The following is a 19044-nucleotide window of genomic DNA, read 5'->3' on the forward strand; positions in this document are numbered from 1 at the left end:
ATACATGCTCTCGAGCACGCCGCCGATGCCGTGGGTTCTCAGTGTCATGATGATGGCATTTCGCATGCGTCGCAAGTTAATTAAACGAAGCTTAGCCGTTAAACGGGTAATATGTATTTGTGATAATGTGTTACATGTGATGGTTCCTAAAATTTCTAAAATTAAGGTATTCAAGACAGCAGCACAGTTGCATAAGTTTCACCTGAATCCCAGTGGTGTTCGTGAAGATACACGTCAGCTCTTTGCGCTAATCAGTTAACTAAATAATGAAAGCAGTGCACTTTCGTGACTATTTCAATTTGAAGCATGTAGCCCGTGGCCAGTGTTAAACAGAAGAGTTCTAAAAATTTTCTGACATGGCCATGCTACTGATTCCTTGCAACGCTTACGTAACGTGTGTTCCAAATCGTTCCAGCAAGCAAAGCTGTTTCGTGTTATATAAGACAGCTTCTTCGCTGCACCAGCAAGCATATTAGAACACGAACCCGCCTAGAGATGGTTCACCCTTGGCATCAAATTTGTGACTCCAATGCAATCAGTGAAGTAAGTGCGACTGAATACTTTTTCAGAAAACCAATGAAAGCTAATTTTTTCTTATTTTGCTCACTTTTTATTTCAAGCTATGGCGTTATTTAATATGCGTCATTTCATACAACGTAAGAAATCCCTGTTCATTCTCATAACTCCCACACGTTTTTTTTTTCTAAGCATGCGCTTTCCTCTTCAGCCTAATTAGTGCTCGCCGTTATGGTTTCACACACCGGCCACGCATACAGGCCTTCCACACAATCGTAAGTCTTATTAGCCGTGCTTCCTTGACTCCGCACCATCCTGCTGCTCTTCATAGTATAGCACTTGCTGTATCAGCAGACAGCAGGTTAGCCTGCGTCGTTGTAGACTTCCATGTCGCCTCCTCGAAACTCTTCTTTGCCGTCCACATCAGGACTGGAACAGGACTTGGGATAGTCACTTGGGAACATAGTTATCTGAGCCCATATTGAGGAACGCACCACCCTAAGTACTGCTTCCAAGTCCCTGGGAAGAATGAGCTAAGATAATTTGAGAGGTCAATTATTAGGCAGATACCACAGTAATTTGAATATGCACACATTTTCGGAGCTTAAGTTGTTATGAACGGAGTGACACCATTTGAACAACGAGCGTAACTCGTTTGATTTACACTATATATACTGCATGAATTTTTCAGATGTACCATGCAAAACACGTTGTGGAAAGAAACGTTCGCTCGTCATTTCAAGGCAGCAGCGCAACGACTCGTGTGGGCGCGCCACCGCCGCCGTCGATCTTCATCGGCATCACAATGGCGTGGGCGCCGACCGGAGGCACGAGGCTCAAGTCGGCCAGGTTCTCCAGGATGTACACGTTAGCGGCCGCCAGCAAGTGGTGCGACCGCGTCACGCCATAGAAGTCCACCGAAGCCGTCTCGATGCCGACGCCCGCCACGCTGCGCTGCCGGGTGAGGAACTCCACGGCTGCCGGTTCGATGGCAGGGAAATGGCGCAGGCCGTACTGGTCCAGGCCGTAGAAAGCGTTCCGGTTGTTGTAGTACTGCGAAGTACAGGTCGCAAACATGGTCTTTGGGATTTTAACAGCGGAGCTGTTTAAGCTCTTGGTTAGGCCGCGTAGTGCGAACAAAAAACTGCACCAGGCGATCACGTCAGCGCACGTTGCTAGGCGACGCACGTGACGTCATCGCTCGGTGAGCTTACCACCCTCTCCCAGGTTGTCTTCGCCACAGCACGAGGCGCGGCCGACGTATCCGGCGTTCGTCGGCGTGCCCCGGCTGCAGCCGGCGTCGAGATGCCACGTGCTACATTTCGCGCCGGCCTCGTCACCCAGAATGGACCGCATCGGCGTCTCGTCGAGCAACATGGGCTGGTGGATAGCCGTGATTATGGAAGGCGCGAAAAGTGACCCCTCTATAGTCCAACGTGTGCGCCGCGCCGCGCTACCTAGACGCATGCGTATTTTATATGAAACCGCGAACTCGCTGCACGTGCCGCCACCAGTATCCATCAGCCCATCTTGCTCGACGAGACGCGGATGTGGTCCATTCTGGGTGACGAGGCCGGCGCGAAAGGCAGCATGTCGCATCTAGACGCCGGCTGCAGCCGGGGCACGCCGACGAACGCCGGACGCGTCGTCCATGCCTCGCGCCGAACTATAGAGTGCTGCGCTTTCGCTGGCGTGGCGTCCCCGTGCCGAGCGCGCTCGCACGTGAACACTACGTCGGACTATAAAGTGGCCTTTAGTAGACTGCGCGCCGACCCCGAGTATCGTCCGGGTACTCGGGGTCGGCTAAGTTTGGCTAACAACCAGCCAAGCCAAACCAAGTTAAGCAAAGGAAAGCAAAGTTAAAGTACAGTGGCTAGAATAGGTAGTTAAAGCTAGGGAAGGGCCACCAGCTTCGCTGTTTGCTCAGTCTTCGCATCACTTAGTGTGAAGCTGCCCCTAATTTTTTAGATGCGAGAGCATCTTATGCTCGGGCAGTGTCCGTTCTGCGGCGTCCGTACCCATACTGCGCATGCGCAACTCTCCCTCATTCTCCTCTCCTACGCAGGTGTGCGCTCTCCTCCTCCCATCTCCCTCTCTACGCCACAGGTGCGGCGCAGCAAATCATTGCATATAACTCACTCTCTCCCTCTTTCTCTAAGGGTACGCCGGTAGGCGGCGCAAGTGTCGCGGCGCATATAAAGCACGCGTTCGCTGTGCTTCCGTCATTCTCTTTCTGTGCAACGATGTGCGAAACGCCATGAACAACGTCACCGTCGGCGCTAGTTGCAGCGACAGCGCCACCGCTGCGAAGCAGAGGAAGGCTCGGGAAGCCGAACGTAAACGTCAGCGTCGGCAAGCGGACCCCGAACTTCGCGGACGTGCTCTGCCTCACGGAAACGTGGAACGCCGCACGGCTGACCATCAACGGCTACCACGTGATCGTGTGTACCGAGGAGGCACAACGGCAAGTCGGTGGTGTCGCCGTATGCGTGAAACGCACTCTCACCGCAAACGCAAAGGACCTAGACCTACCGGTCACCACTCAAAGGCACAACGGAGAGCACTCGGCCGTCCGACTATCCTTCCACGGTGACAACAACATCGTCATCATGAGGCTGTATCTCAAACCCAACATCTTAAGAGAAAGCGTCGAACTTTACCGCGCAAGGAGCATGGTAGAGTACACCAAGACCTACAGACACGCGCCCTTCATACTCGCAGGGGACTTCAACGTAGACATACTGACAACCGATTGGCTGGTGCAGCACATGAAGGACGTATACTCTTTGCGATGCATTTCCCAAGATCACAAGCAACCCACCACCATCAGGGGAACGTGCATAGCCCTCCTCTTCGCAAATTTCAAACTCGACCCTCTGCAGCAAGACCTATGGACGCTACACTTCACCGACCACAAAGCCATCGTCTTCAAGATACCGCGCGCACCGACGCTAGGAATCACGTACGATCTCTAAATAAAGACGCAACAACCCCGTACAAACGTCTCCTCTCTTCTCAATACATTCTCTCACTCTAACTTTCATTGGGTTGTGTTGCCAAGTGAAACGAAACGGAAACTCGATGCGCACCCCCCTCGATGCTTTCGCATCCCGCCATGGTTGCCCTTAGGGTGAGATGATGTGGTTTTTTCTTTCTGTTTTCCCTTCATTTTGGTGATAAGGAGAGTGCGGAAAATGCAAAATAATAGAACTCGAGTGCGTAACTTCATTTTAGCTTATAAAATACAAGTTAGATAAGCAATTATTTTCTATCAAAGGTCCCAAAGTGCACGAATGAACCAGTTTAAGTTGTCTGTAATGCAGACGCTGAACACGTATTTTGGGCGCTCTGTGGTACCTGATATAGCTGCGGAGTGCGTACCAGTTTATGAACTGGTTTAATACTATGCATAAAGCAGTTTTCTTTTTAAATTAACACAATGATTTTTGCAGTTTGGCGAAGAAAGATAAAGCTTATCACTAGCAGAAAGGTAAAGAAGGAATAACTAGAAATTTCTGTAATTTACCAATGTCCAGAAAAAAAATGGCGGGCTCAGAAAATAAAAACGATTTTGAAAAAGAAAGTACTCTATTGTCGGTTTCTTTACTACGTTCACAAAATATGCAAAAACATCGTCACAATTTCTCACAGAAGATGACGTGCATTAAGAAAAGCCATATGAAGATAGCGTTGTTTTCACTTGATGATATGAACTTCCATACCAGACATCATCATTCAATCCCGTCGGTGCAAGGTTGTTTTGTGCCAAGTAGAGTGCAGGGCATCCAAAGTTAGTTTTTTCTTGCACCTGGCCATTTGCCGCACATTAAACACGCCCAAATGCGTGCGAACGTTCGAAATCTATCTCGGCGCCACAAACCCGTAACATGAGACACAGCATGCAACAACGCAGGTTACGTCCGCACAGTGTGTTAGGAAAAGGCAGAGTCCTTCAAACAGGCAGGCAGCCCTATACGGCCTCCCTGTCTAAAAAAGTTGTCGCAGTTTCACCTGAAAGGCGAAGCATCAATTGCGATAGCAAATTTGTAGAGAGCTATACGGAGTAATGATATTAGCTTTATCAGCTGTATAAACTTTGACATGCAGCAGCACCGGCAACACGCAGAACTATTGTCGACGCCGTCGGCGTTTTGCTCGCGTTCGCTCAAAATGCGTGCGGCGTTGGTGACTGTTGCCGGAGCCTCTGATATAAATAGGCACTTGGTGCCGCAGCTAAACGTCGCCTCCCTTCCCTCCCCTTCCCCCCCTCCCCCTCCCCCACGGCCTCTCGCGCTTCGGAAGAAGGCGCGTTTGCTCTACATATATGGTGATTGTAAAGGAGGGAAGAGACGCTTACTTCTGCAGCCCTTAAGCGAGCACGGCGCAGAACGCGCGTTTGTTCTCGGCCGTGCGTTCACTCCCCGTGAAAGCGCGCGCCCCTCGCGCCCTTTCACTCGCACATACAGCGTTCGGCGCGCGGCGACGATTTCATCTCCATTGACGTCATACGGAACCTCACGGCGACGGCGACGCCGACGGCAGAAATCTGCTTTTGAGTGTCCATATAATTGCTATCGCAATAAAAAAGCAATACAGCTTTGAAGGTCAGCGGGTGGTAATTGTTAAAGCTAACGAGAATTTCCGAGGGAATGAAAAAGGCTGAGAGATGATATCGACGTGCACTTGACACCTATTTCAGCTGCATATAAGAGCGTGATGACTGGACGTCTAATTAACTTTTGAGAATGTGTGCTTGAGAATGCAATGTTTCTATATCTCGGTTTTCTGTAGTTCCCTTCCTGTAATGACTGTCAAGGTAGGATTAACAAAATCAATGAATACCTGAAAAAAGGTTAGTAGTTCCGGCCAAAGGCAAAGCATTGAAAGCGATAGCGAGACTTGGCGTTGCGCTCGAACACCAAACACGGTGTTCTAACAATACGCATAGGCGACAAGGCAGCCTGCGAGGCCACTTCTGCTGCGCGGCAGGAACAGTGCCCTGCAAGAGACCAGGCGTCTCACAACGCTGGCGCGATGAAGGAACGCCGGCAGTGGTGTCAGCGGCGTCGCACATTGACAGTGCGCGGTACGAGACCGATGCAAGAACGTCGACGTTTGTTAGCACCCAAAAGAAAGCATTAGACAGATTTAGCTTGTCGTTTAGTGACCGTTCCGCTTAGACCAGCGTATGCGCCACTGCGTGGTATACGGACACGGCCTCCCAGCAGAAACGCTATAATGTGCGTGCGCAACATGGTATCTTTATAACCGTGTGGCATCTCAGAATCTGAACTGATCGTTTTGCAATGTTTACAAAGTTCCCCGAAAAGAAATTGTTATTTCCTTTTCACGTTGTCAGAAATTTCATAAATACTCAATTTCTTTCATTCTTTGATGCTCGTTTCCCCCTTCCCTAGTACAGTATAGCCTAACCGGAGATGTCCTCTGGTTAACCTCTCCGCCTTTCCTTTGCTTTTGTCTCTCTCTCTCACTCGCATTTTTAACACGAAAGTGTTTTATGCTGGGGTCCACCAAGACTTCACTGACGTATTTCCGTCACGGAAATACGTCACACGAACATACACGAACATAATACAAAGAAAGAAACCAGAAGAAAAAGTTCCACAAACATGCAAAATTTGGAAATCGAACCCACGACCTCTCGGTCCGCGACGTTAGATCGCCGAGCGTTTAACCCATTGCGCCACAAACGCATTTGCAGAGAGCTACACAGACGCGCCTTATATATCTAACACTCCTCCGTGTACCCGCGCTCTTGCTCGGGGCGGTGCCGCCGCCTACGAGCAGAAAAGAGAAGTACTGCATTATGACACTAACGCGCACCGACAGTGAACGCTTCGGTGGTCTCAGCACTACGACGCCTCGATGCCAGCATTCGAAGGGACGCTGGCATCAAGAAGCACTACCAACGCCACCTAGGTGGCGTTCACCGTACTCAGCACAGCGGAGCGTGGCCTCCGCAATTAGCTCTGAAAATGTTTCTGAAGTTGATCGCGGAGGCTGCAATTACAACGCGCTGTACGCGCTGATTTGACTCGGTGACGATTCAGTTACGTGCTTTGTCTTGCGCGTTGTATTAGTGTGTCAGTTACGTGCTTCGTCTTTCGCGTTGTGCTAGCGTGTGCAGCGTAGTGCAGCTTCCATATGCACGACGGTTGCTCATGGTCATCGACGTTGGTAGTCGTGATGGAGGAGACGTGCCACCAGGCGTCAGCGTGGGTGCATCAACGCCTAAGGGCGCTTTAGCCACAAAACACCAATAGACATTATTTATCAATGTGCAATAAACATTACACTACTTCTGTGAAGACACGTTTCACTTTCGTGTTCTATACCGATTCCTATATAAGAGGGATCAACCACATTTTTTTGCAATACGAGACACGCAGAAGAGTACAGATCAAGCACGAGAAGCGCTGCGTGTACGCACTTTGGACCATCCGGAGCGGATGAGAAGCAGGCAGTTGGGCGGCAGTGGGCCGTTCTGCGCCTCCCACCGAAGGACCTCGGCGGTGGGCATGAGGTAGCTGGCGTTGCGCGCCGCTTCCTGCTGAACGTCGATGAGCGCGATGGGCACCATGAGGAGTCGGTCGAGCGGTATCTCGGAGGCGGACCAGCCGAGCTTGTTGAAGTGCCGCGGTGCGTCCATGTGGGTGCCCCCGTGCGTGGGTGTCGAGATTTCGTCAATCAATACCCTGCGACATATTTGTTAATTTATTAAGTGGGGACAAACAGAGAAGGAATGTCTCCTTGGGACCAACTTTCCAAAAAGTCTCAAGCACTGCTCGGGAAATAAAAAAAAAACTAGAAGGAGAAAACAAGACGCAAATATTAAATGAAAAAGAAAAAAAAACGAACACTGCACACAATCTAGAACAAGTAACAGGAATGTAAGTAGCGCCATCACGGCCACCAGCGGCCTGCATAATCCTGCATCAAACTTGTAGATACGCCTAATAAGTGGAGTGCATACCACCGAACTGGCACTCAGACACCCTGTGACAGCGCAAAACATAGAAAATAGGTTGCAGTTTTCGACCATTAGGTGTCAGTAAAAGACCCCACTAGATTTGTTTACACCTGTACAGGGTTCTTTCAAAACTGAATACCCCTTGATCTGAACTTACTAAAGCTCCAATCCTTTCAGAGAACACAAAAATCAATTATTTTATACCCATAAACCTCACTATAGTGTTTTCTGGCTATTGTGCGAATGTTGTTTTGCCCCGTCTACACACTGTATATAGCTCTTCTTTATATTGCCATTTCGTCTTTATTAGTGATTTGGTATGTGTCTGGTGTTTTCGAATCTCTGGTGCACGTACGCAACTTCAATTACAGTATACTATTTTGTTACGACGTTTATTTTCTAGTTCAATTGTTCCACATCTGGAAGCGTCAACAAGCATCTTTACAGCAACAATTGTTTCGGGCTTGTGACTTGACTGACTTTAATATACACGCAGTCGGTGTTTTCTGGTAACACGCTCTACCAGTTTTCCTGAAGCAAAACTACCAAGATAATTACCGCAGTACAAATAACGACGCAACGGTGAACATACATTAGATTACCAAATTGGTAACTATGCGAAGTTCATGTTGGTGGGCTTTCTTCCTTCATTCTCGTTTACTCCGCACATGCGTCCTAAATCACACCTGCGGCACACATTTAAACAAACTGCCTAACCTGCTAATCAAATTTGATGTGCCGCAGTTGGTGACCAGATGTTTCATGCGCTATGTAACAGTCCTGTTAGTTTTTATGTTGTCCTTGTCGCTTCCCGCGATAGTTGCGCAGTTAAATGTTTATACTTGTCGAGGGCATCCAGAAAGGTTGTCATGCAAAAAAAAAGAAACAAATAATGACGGTACTGCTGTCTTTAGGCGTGCGTGGCTCGCTCTTCGGTCGTCTGCTATGTTGCTACGTGACCTCCATCTGTGTCATGAAGCCACCACTCATACAACTCAAGGAAAGCAAACCCGAAGTTTATTGGGGAAACAAGTTAATATAGTAAATTATTTAGGCTACTCTGACGCTTTCGAGTAAATTTTCGGAGGTTTCGCGGTCCAGCACAGTCATTTAACGTAAAAAAAAGTGAGGAGCCGACAATGTCATGTCAGCAATCGAATATTCCTGTTTCCACAGACGCATGCCCGGCGAGACGGTATAGAGCATATCTTGCTAGTTTTAACGACCTATAATCACATGAGCTCGTTTATTGTTCATTTATTTCTTAGTCGAACTTTTACCCTGAGTTGAAACGTCACAACAGTTTCGCCGCTATTCTCCAGTTCAGATGTTTCGTGTCGAGACTTACTCGACAGGCAGGTGGCTAAAGTTAGCCTTTCTTCGCGGCTGCGATTACTACGGGGACACCACTGCGTGCCAGCTATGTTTAGTACGCCGCGAAGGTGTCTTCGGAGAAGCAAGACATAAGCAGCCACGTCGAAAGGGTTGTTTTCCGAGCAGGCTCGGAGCTTCTTTATCTTTCCTGCGTGTTCCAAGAAGATGGCTCTGGAGGACAATTCACTGAATACTGGAAGTTCTGTCACCTGTTTCTCGCCCGTTTGTTCGCTTGCACTTATTTTATTCTATTTTACTGTCGTTTCCTTGCTTGTGGTTCAGCTGGTGCGAAATGTTATCGGCATATTTTTTTTTTGTATATTAAGCTCACATATCACGTATTGCTTGCTTTCCTCACGTGCACTACACTGGAGATGTCGGGACAAAAATAATGGCCACGTAAATATTTTTAAACCCACGCAATCTAATGCTATAATGTGGTAAGCGCACTTGACATATAACTCGCAGTCAAATTTTACTGCCAGTTCACTGAAAAATAATTTGTGTTTAACCATCTTTTAATGAAAAGCTTTATTCGTCACCCGCACCTTCCTAATGCAGATAGTAGACCTTCGAGCTAACCTATAATAAACAACATCTTTGTCGGCATCATCATTATCTCCGTGGAGCGGTGTTTGTATGCACTGTGGCGTGCGCTCCTATCATTACGGCACTCCGCAGCAAGCGCCAGTGGCGCCCGGCCGCCGCTGCGGTTGAAGCCTATATAGACACGACGCGGTAAAGGTTGTGTTCTCGGTTTGTAAGCCTGGTGTCCGTCTTAGGGAGCGTCAGCTGGCTGTCTGACTCAGAAGCCCTGAGCCCACATTTGGCGCCCAACGTGGGGCCAGCTTGCGGTTTTCGGAGATAGGCACTGAGCTGTTATATATAGCGTAAGCTGTTATTGATAAGCTCATTCCAATAGCCGCTTCGGTTGGTGATGTCGGCTGCCGCAGGTGTGCGTCGCAGCTATAGCCAGGAATGAGAAAAAAACACACAGTTCCGGCCGGGATCAAACCCGGGCATTCTGCGCGTGAGTCAGGTAATCTACCACTGCGCTACGTCAGCGCTTTCCAGCAGCTGCAGAAACATCCCATGTACATGCGTCCTCTATAGTGCGTGAGGAGTCACGCGATGCGACATGCGCGCCGTGTTGCGTCGATACGTGCAAACTTTGCATTGCAGTTGCTTATTATTGTACCAGGTGGCACGCCATGTAGCGGTTGCACAGGTAGATAGAGAAGTGTTCAGGAAGAAAAAGGAGATTAAGGAAATGCATACGGAACTGCTGGAATGAAGAATCCGTATAGCATACTATAGGTTAATTCAAGCAGGCTAGGTAACTCTTTGTCACCTAACCGTTTCAAGTGGGATGCCAATAAATCATCATCATCATCATCAACAGCATCGTATCGTGCCACGGGTCAAGAAATGTGACACGTGCGCAGCAGCGTATACTCTCGATACCTGTGTTTACTCTTCGGCACACGTTATCACGCCTCCTCACAAGGTACGAACCGCTAATGAAGAAGTCAATCGTAGTGCTACGCGCGCGGCTGCAACCAGTCAACGTCGAGCTCAGCAAATGGCTGTGCAGAGAGCAGCAGAAGCCGGGGCTCGCCATCGACGCCGGGGGTACAGTTGAGGTCGTTCTCGTGAAAACGTCGCAGAGACTTCGCCGCCAAGGCCGTGTAGTGCGTGCTGCAGTATATGAAGCTACTATATAGAGCCGCTCCTCCAGCTTACGCTTTGACTGCTTCGTGTGCCGCGCAGGCCTATGACTTTTTTCTTTTCAAATTTTTTTAAGTTGTGAGTTTTTAGGTATTTTTACGAGCAGTTGCATTTTTATTGTTTTGTCGGCAGGGGTTACCGCTTTGTCTTTTGCGGTAGTTTTACGGCGGTTTTCCTGTGCTCAGTGTTTCTTTTTTATTTTATTTTTTATTTGCTGGTTTCGTTCTTTGCTTTCTTTCGTCCATGGAGCACCGTTCTTCGGCACCCAAAGCTGCTTCGGAGGGAGGCGAGCAGAGACGCGCCATGTAAAAACACGTAAAAAAAAAAAAAACCTTAACCTAGCCCTTCAAAGCACCTGACACTATAGACTGGCTTCAATAAGCTAGTCTATACGATGTCGTGGTTATATCTCCCAATGCGTACGTGACTTCAGCAGATAATGCATTGTGCAAATTATGGTACCATGTATCACGGCGATGGCCTCAAAACAATGTCGCTGGATTGCAATTTGATCTTTAAAAGTAATTAAATTCATGGATTTCACGTTCCAAAGCCACGATGTGATTATGAGGCACGGCGTAGTTGGCGACTCCCGATTAGTTTTGACCACCTGGAGTTCTTTAATAATTGCCTAAATCGAAGTACACGAGCTTCTCGCATTTCCTCCCTATCTAAACGCGGCGCATCAAATATTCACCTTGCCGAATACACGAGTGCCGCTAAAATAGCACTCCTACATTTCGACATAGGAAAAGGGCGCTTAATCTCTCCTCAGTTAGAGGAGGTCATTTTATTACTCTTTATGACCATAAATCCGTGCCTTAGGCTCCGCAGTTCACTTCAACGCAGCCTTCCAGGTTATCATTTAAAAACTCACATTAGTCCTACGCAGCCTGCCAGCACGCGGAAAATTCTCACAATGCGTGACGTTCAACACATCTGTGCTCAGGATTAGGAACAAGAAGCGTACCATCCTTTTAAAAAATGCAACCTCACACTAATCGTTGTAGCAATTGTTACAATGTGTGTGGTTCCATTTTGTGAGTGGCTAATTCTTTACAGAATCAGCCTCTCCCTAGCATACACTGGAGCTCGAGAAATAGTGAAGTTGCACTGATGCGTAGCCAAGGCGTTTCTTTTGCAGACTAACAATAAATGTAAATTGTAGAAATGGTGTGCGATTTCTTACTTTAAGGTAGCAGTTGTTTATTTCACATCTTTTGTTTGCTACTGTGGTATTTCTTTTTTTGTTTATTGCCGTTTTTTTTCGAACTTAACTGCACGTACCTTTCGATACGGCATATTTCGCCACTTCTTTCCCGTCGTTACAGGAAAAATTAAAAAAAAAACACTGTTGCGTGTAAAGTTAACCCTCCGCTTACACAATGTGACTCCTTTCCAATTTATTCTGAGGAGTATTGCGACACACGACCACCTTACTGAACGCACTACTACGTTTGATGGAATGTTCGACGGTTCGTGTTACATCAGCAATGATAAAGGAATAGCTTTCTTTTTCTCATAATGGCTGCAGGGAATAGTCAACTCATACATGTACGTTCAGTCGGTGATTTTGTTTATATTACTAAATAATGTTACATGACCCAGTGCACATTAAATCAAGCTTTAACTACTCGATAAGCACGAGCATTATTAGAAAGTGCTCGGTCGATCAATCATGCTACCACCTATAATTTTTCCCAATGTAGTTCGTTGCTCCTGGTAATAAAATCTTTGCACATTATTAGACAGTTAATCATTGTTTGCGACAGAAGGGACTATTCAGCCAGCGTTCAACATTACGGAGTGCAAGGCGACGAACGTAGCCGACATTACCGTTATAATGTGTGCCACTCAAATCAGCCAGCCAAAAGTTTTCCTTCGCTGCATCAAAACGGTTTTTCCAAGGAATGCAAGGTATAATCTACTAGTAATATGGCCAGGGATGGCCGATAAATCAGCTAGTAGAAAGCTGGTACGCACCAGTCCTCGACATCGTTCGACTGCACGGTGGCGTTGATGCGAAAGCGTCCGTCGTCGTCCCAGTAGACGGTGCGGTCGTTGTAGCTGAAGGACAAGTCTACGACTCGGCGGCCTGCCCACGACGTGGACGGTGGAGCGCAGGTCTGTTGGCCGAGCGTGACCGCTCCCATCAGGCCGGCGAGGACGACGGTACGCAGGACAGCGCTGGTCATCTGCAAAAAAAAAAAAAAAATACATACTTGATATGAACATGCCTTGTTTTTGGCATTGATGACTGATATCGATAATCAATCAATATTTTATTATTGCGATAGCAATTATATGAACACTTCAAGCGGATTTCTGCCGTCGGCATCACCGTCGTCGTCGCCGTCGCCGTGAGGTTCCGTAAAATAGACACAGCTGCCCGACGGCCGCGCGCACCCGCCCGGGCAGCTGTGTCTTGAATATTATCTGCCACGGGGACAGAGTCCGCCGTGCGCAGTGTTTTAGCGACTTATGGAGTTTTTCACTGGTCGATCTGGAGCGGCCGCCGAAATCCTGGAGCGAGCGCTCGCAATTCACCAACCCTAATCTGCCAGCGGAGAGCGAAAATGCTCCGAGCTGGATCGTACAGGAAGTCTGCTCACACACGTCACAAATATCGACTTCCACTCTGCATGTTTCCATGGCCACCAAGATCACCGTCCCCCAGCGAACGGAAGTGACGTATCCTCTCGTCCTATTTCCGCCCGAATCCGCGCCTCGGCAGCGGAGCAAGTGAGAGCGATCCGGCGCGGAGCGAGTTGATCCGAAACGACCAGTGGAAAGCGCGAACCCGCTCCAGCTCGACCAGTGAAATGCGGATTCGCAGCCGTGGAGCAAAAAATCCTGCTCCAGATCGACCAGTGAAAAACGCCATTAGTTCGCGTTCATGCGAGACGCAGCAGGAATGGCAATCCGCTCAATGCTCCTGCCGCGCTTCCTCACTCCAACGTTTTGACAGCGAGTTTCCGCGGTCATCGAGTGAGATGTGTTCATGTTTGCTTGTGCGCGCTTAACATGTTTGTTCATTTAGTTAGTATGCCTAAGTTTACAAGTTTATACTGCTGATAAATCTACTATCCTTACTTCGTATAGCTGTCCACTAATTTGCTATCGCCCAATGTTGCTTAGGGTCGGTGGTAGAACGAGAACCAGTGTTACTCAGCACTGTATGGCCAATGTCGGATGGGAAACAGTAAGCACGAGAGAACATGCTGGAAGGCAGAGGCACAGGTGTCGCTCTGATTGAACGGCACATTCGCGAATCCCGTATAGTCTCGTTCCCATTGTGGTTAAGATTTTTCATCCTTAAGCAAAACACTTCATTAGTATTCAAGCGTTCAGAGCAACACGCCGGCAGACTATCTTGCAATGACAGATACCTGCGTTACGCGGTATGTTGGTCTTTTTTTTCTGCCTCATTGAGCATAAGGGAGAGAGAGAGGAAATACAGGGTGTTTAACCAGAAGCAAATATCGTTAAGTAAAACAAACGTTAAGGTAGTACTGCAAAGAATACTGATGAGGTGTTCGCTTTGGAGTGGGGCGACCTATGCACTGCCTGTTCAGGCAGCCGTATTCGTATTCAAACTTTGAAGATGTAAAATGTAGACGTTCTGCGGTAGAAAGAAATTTATGGTTAATCAACATCTGCACTCAACAGGGAATAAGTAGCACACACTTCCTTTAAGGACCCCTTACAGGTAAATAATCGCCCCCAGAAATACATTTCCATACTGCATTGTCCGTCCACAGAATTCGACCAACAAGTCAATCGCTGCGTCTTTGATATGGTTATGCGCGTTTCTCTAATGTTCACCGCGAAATCTCATTACACTATATTTCATTCTTTCCATGACCTTCTGAACGAAGCCGCCGCAGAAAGAAACGAGAGTTGCAAATGATGTTTATAGATGTGTAGATAACGTATGTTATCTACACATCTGAACATCTGAAACTGAACCTGGCAACGCTCAACACGCGCACCCTTTCGAGTGAGTCTAGCTTAGCAGGACTATTTGAGGAATTATCAGGCATTGCCTGGGATATTATTGGCCTTAGTGAGGTTAGAAGAACTGGTGAAGCTTACACAGTGCTGACTAACGGCCACGTCCTCTGCTACAGAGGTCTTCCAGATAAGAGAGAATCCGGGGTAGGATTTCTAGTCCATAACAACATAGCGGGCAACATTGATGAATTTTACAGCATTAGTGAGAGGGTAGCTGTCGTCATAATAAAGCTGAATAGGAGGTACAAAATGAAGGTAGTACAAGCCTACGCCCCAACTTCCAGTCACGATGATGAAGAGATAGAACAGTTTTATGAAGATGTGGAATTAGCAATGAGAAAGGTGCAAACTCAGTATACTGTAGTCATGGGCGACTTCAATGCAAAAGTGGGCAAAAATCAGGTTGGCGAGCAAGCAATTGGAAACTACGGCATCGATTCTAGGAATGCAAGAGGAGAGATGTTGGTGGAATTCGCGGAAAGGAATAGGCTCCGAATAATGAATACATTCTTCAGGAAGCGCACCAACAGGAAGTGGACCTGGAAAAGCCCTAATGGAGAAACAAGGAATGAAATAGATTTCATACTCTCTGCCGATCCAAGCATAGTGCAGAATGTAGAAGTTTTAGGTAAGGTAAAGTGCAGTGACCATAGGTTAGTAAGGTCTAGGATTTCTCTCAATTTGAAGAGAGAAAGAGTGAAATTAGTCACAAGGAAACAGGCCAACCTAGACGCAGTAAGGGTGAAAGCAGACCAATTCAGGCTGGTGCTCGCAAACAAATATGCAGCTTTAGAACAGGAAGATGAAGATAACATAGAGCTAATGAATTAAACCGTAACTAGGCTGATCTCAGAAGCAGCAATTGAAGTGGGAGGTAAGGCACCAAAGCAACCTGTAGGGAAGCTCTCCCAAGAAACAAAGGACCTAATAAAGAAACGACAAAACATGAAAGTGTCCAACTCAAGAGATCAGATAGAATTCGCTGAACTGTCAAAACTGATCAACAAGAAGAAAGTAAGGGATATTCGAAATTATAACGTGGGAAAAATTGAGGAAGCCGTAAAATATGGACGCAGCATGAAATCAGTAAGAAGAAAACTAGGCATAGGACAAGGCAAGATGTATGCACTGAAAGATAAGCATGGTAATATCATCAGCAATTCCGATGACATAGTAAAAGCAGCAGAAGAATTCTATACTGACCTGTACAGTAGCCAAAGCAGCCAAGCTACTTTCATTCGAAATAGTGATGAACCGGATACAGAAGCTCCTTCTATAACTAGCGATGAAGTTAGAAGGGCCTTGAAAGACATGACCAGGGGAAAAGCGCCTGGAGAAGATGGAATAACAGTAGATTTAATCAAAGATGGAGGAGATATCATGCTTGAAAAGCTTGCGGCCCTTTATACGCAATGCCTCACAACTTCAAGTGTACCAGAGAGCTGGAAGAACGCCAACATTATACTTATCCATAAGAAGGGAGACGTTAAAGAATTGAAGAATTACAGATCCATTAGCTTGCTTTCAGTATTGTATAAAATATTCACCAAGATAATTTCCAATAGAATCAGGACAACACTTGACTTCAGTCAACCAAGAGAACAGGCTGGCTTCAGGAAGGGATATTCTACGATGGACCATATCCATGCCATCAATCAGGTAATCGAGAAATCTTCGGAGTACAATCAACCTCTCTATATGGCTTTCATAGATTATGAAAAGGCATTCGATTCAGTAGAAATACCAGCAGTCATAGAGGCATTGCGTAATCAAGGAGTAGAGGAGGCATACGTGAATATCTTGGCAAATATCTACAAGGATTCCACAGCTACCTTGGTTCTCCACAAGAAAAGTAGAAAGATACCTATCAAGAAAGGGGTCAGGCAAGGAGACACAATCTCTCCAATGCTATTCACTGCATGCTTAGAAGAAGTATCCAAGCTCTTAGACTGGGAAGGATTAGGAGTGAGGATCGACGGCGAATATCTCAGCAACCTTCGGTTTGCAGATGACATTGTCCTATTGAGCAACAATGGAGAGGAATTACAACAAATCATTGAGGACCTTCATCGAGAAAGTGCAAGAATTGGGTTGAAGATGAATATGCAGAAGACAAAGATAATGTTCAATAGCCTGGCAAGGGAACAAGAATTCAGGATCGCCAGTCAGCCTCTAGAGTCTGTAAAGGAATATGTTTATCTAGGTCAATTACTCACAGGGGACCCTGATCATGAGAAAGAAATTTACAGAAGAATAAAATTGGGTTGGAGTGCATACGGCAGGCATTGCCAAATCCTGACTGGGAGCTTACCACTGTCGTTGAAAAGAAAAGTGTACAATCATTGCATTCTACCAGGTGCTAACATATGGGGCAGAAACTCGGAGGTTAACAAAGAAGCTCGAGAACAAGTTAAGGACCGCACAAAGAGCGATGGAACGAAAAATCTTAGGAGTAACGTTAAGAGACAGGAAGAGAGCGGTGTGGATCAGAGAACAAACGGGGGTAGACGATATTCTAGTTGACATTAAGCGGAAGAAATGGAGCTGGGCTGGCCATGTAATGCGTAGGATGGATAACCGGTGGACCATTAGGGTTACAGAATGGATACCAAGAGAAGGGAAGCGCAGTCGAGGACGGCAGAAAGTCAGGTGGGATGATGAGGTTAGGAAATTCGCAGGCGCAAGTTGGAATACGCTCGCGCAAGACAGGGGTAATTGGAGATCGCAGGGAGAGGCCTTCGTCCTGCAGTGGACATAAAATATAGGCTGATGATGATGATGATGAGATAACGTATGTAAACTATATTCGACAGCTATGGTGTACCACACGCCGACATTACCTACGACTGCAGTTGCTAGTGGGTCATGTATAACTTGCGTTACAGATGGCTAAAAAGTGTCATAGTTGACTGTTCATAGCTTAACAGTCAAGAGTTCCGATTGACAATGTCTGGAGGAATAGCCATTTGTATCGAATTGAGTTTTGCCGAAATGCGAAAGCTGAAATTTCTTCTTTTTTAGACAGATCCTGAGTGAAGTTCGATCACTGCAGAGAGCGCACCCTGTCATAGAAAACACGTGTGGTAGAAATGATGGAGCCGAAAGTCACGCTGAAGCTTAAAATCAGGCTGCGTTCTCGTCTAATATGCGAGAACATCTACGATTACAATCTACAGCAGGATTATGGCTTACAAGCAGCCAGTATCCGAGACAAAAAGCTCCGCTCTAAATGTCCGCACGCATAAGTGAGCATCAGTCATAAGCAGAAAAATATGGGCATCGTGGTATCTTTCTTTCGTGCGTTGCCTTACACCACTTTGACTTCATTCTAAAAAAGAATATCGAAGCTAAGCTGCGCGTCATGTCTCATGTGTTATATGAAGACACATTCATGTTTCTTGAAGCTACAGTTGGTCTGCCCAATAATTTGTTCACGAGACACGGCACATCCCATTCAATCTTCGCTTGCTCTTCGCTGCAAAATACCACGCAATAGCACCGGTTATAGAGAACTAAAACTATCAGCTTGAAAAATTTACAACACAGAAGAAACAAGCAGGCACACAAAACCAGCAACATGGGTCCCGTTCTTTTCTAAGTTACAGCTCTAACAAGCGAGCGGTTACATTAAAAATCCTTGAAAAAACAAAAAGCGCTTTTCATGAGGACTGTCCACCATTGATAAGAACGCATGCAGCTGATCGATGCTCAGAACACGTAGGCGATAAAATGTTTAGGTGCATGCAAACCTGAGTACCTGAAGCCATACTTACCTCACTATAATCCGCACATATCGGTACCGCACTTACGTTTTCTCAGCTGCGGCGTATCTTCGATTATCGGTGAGGTTTCATTCGCTTTGCGCACCGCGCTTCCCCGTGCGTAGTTTCACGCCCTCAACGTTATCTGGTATATTCCTGTCGAAGGCGACTTTCTCGGCAAGTGCAGTTCCGGTATACTGCGTGGCTTTAAAAGTAATGTCTCCTGCCAGCAATCGCCACGCTGTCGGCCTTGGAGCGAACTGGTTTTGAGGCCAGTGGAGCAAACACCAATGCGTGCCTCTTGACTCTTCTTCTCCCTGCGTGTTTGCTATTCCTTGCGCTCATCGATATAACAGAAACATGATAAAACTAAAATGAACAGGCTACACTCTGTTCGTTATGCGGACAGAGGGACGCTGCTTTCTGCGTATTGCCAGGTATGTCCCCTTCTAGTTTCCCTTCCAATGACATATATACGTGCTTCAGGCAAGCAATTGGTATACAGGGTGGCCCAACTATCATGCACCAAGATTTTAAAATATGCAAATGCCACGTATCTGGACAAAACCAAGGTAACGTGGTTTGCCGTCCCTTGGAGATACTCAGATGATTTCTTGCATTCCGCCTAATTATATAATTAGTCTTAATTAGTTATTCAAC

General features: G+C 46.9%; 1 protein-coding gene across 1 annotated transcript; it reads right to left on the reverse strand.

Annotated features, from left to right (window-relative positions):
- Positions 1-639: 639 nt before the first annotated feature.
- Positions 640-18601, reverse strand: LOC119448240 (isatin hydrolase). The gene is made up of 4 exons (XM_037711654.2): positions 18433-18601; positions 12593-12804; positions 6968-7232; positions 640-1569 (listed from the first exon to the last, which is right to left on the reverse strand). Exons 2-4 carry the CDS (start codon positions 12802-12804, stop codon positions 1255-1257), a joined length of 792 nt encoding a protein of 263 aa, XP_037567582.1. The 5' UTR covers positions 18433-18601; the 3' UTR covers positions 640-1254.
- Positions 18602-19044: the final 443 nt, after the last annotated feature.

The sequence above is a fragment of the Dermacentor silvarum genome, chromosome 4, assembly GCF_013339745.2.
Source record: "Dermacentor silvarum isolate Dsil-2018 chromosome 4, BIME_Dsil_1.4, whole genome shotgun sequence".
NCBI lineage: Eukaryota > Metazoa > Arthropoda > Arachnida > Ixodida > Ixodidae > Dermacentor > Dermacentor silvarum.

What these genes read in the sequence shown, in the direction of transcription:
- LOC119448240 (XM_037711654.2), bottom strand. Translation starts at nt 12,804, where the DNA reads ATGACCAGCGCTGTCCTGCGTACCGTCGTCCTCGCCGGCCTGATGGGA. An exon ending in TCGAACGATGTCGAGGACTG is followed by an intron (nt 7,233 to 12,592) that starts GTGCGTACCAGC and finishes AATATGTCGCAG; the next exon opens with GGTATTGATTGACGAAATCT. An exon ending in TCCGCTCCGGATGGTCCAAA is followed by an intron (nt 1,570 to 6,967) that starts GTGCGTACACGC and finishes TGTACTTCGCAG; the next exon opens with TACTACAACAACCGGAACGC.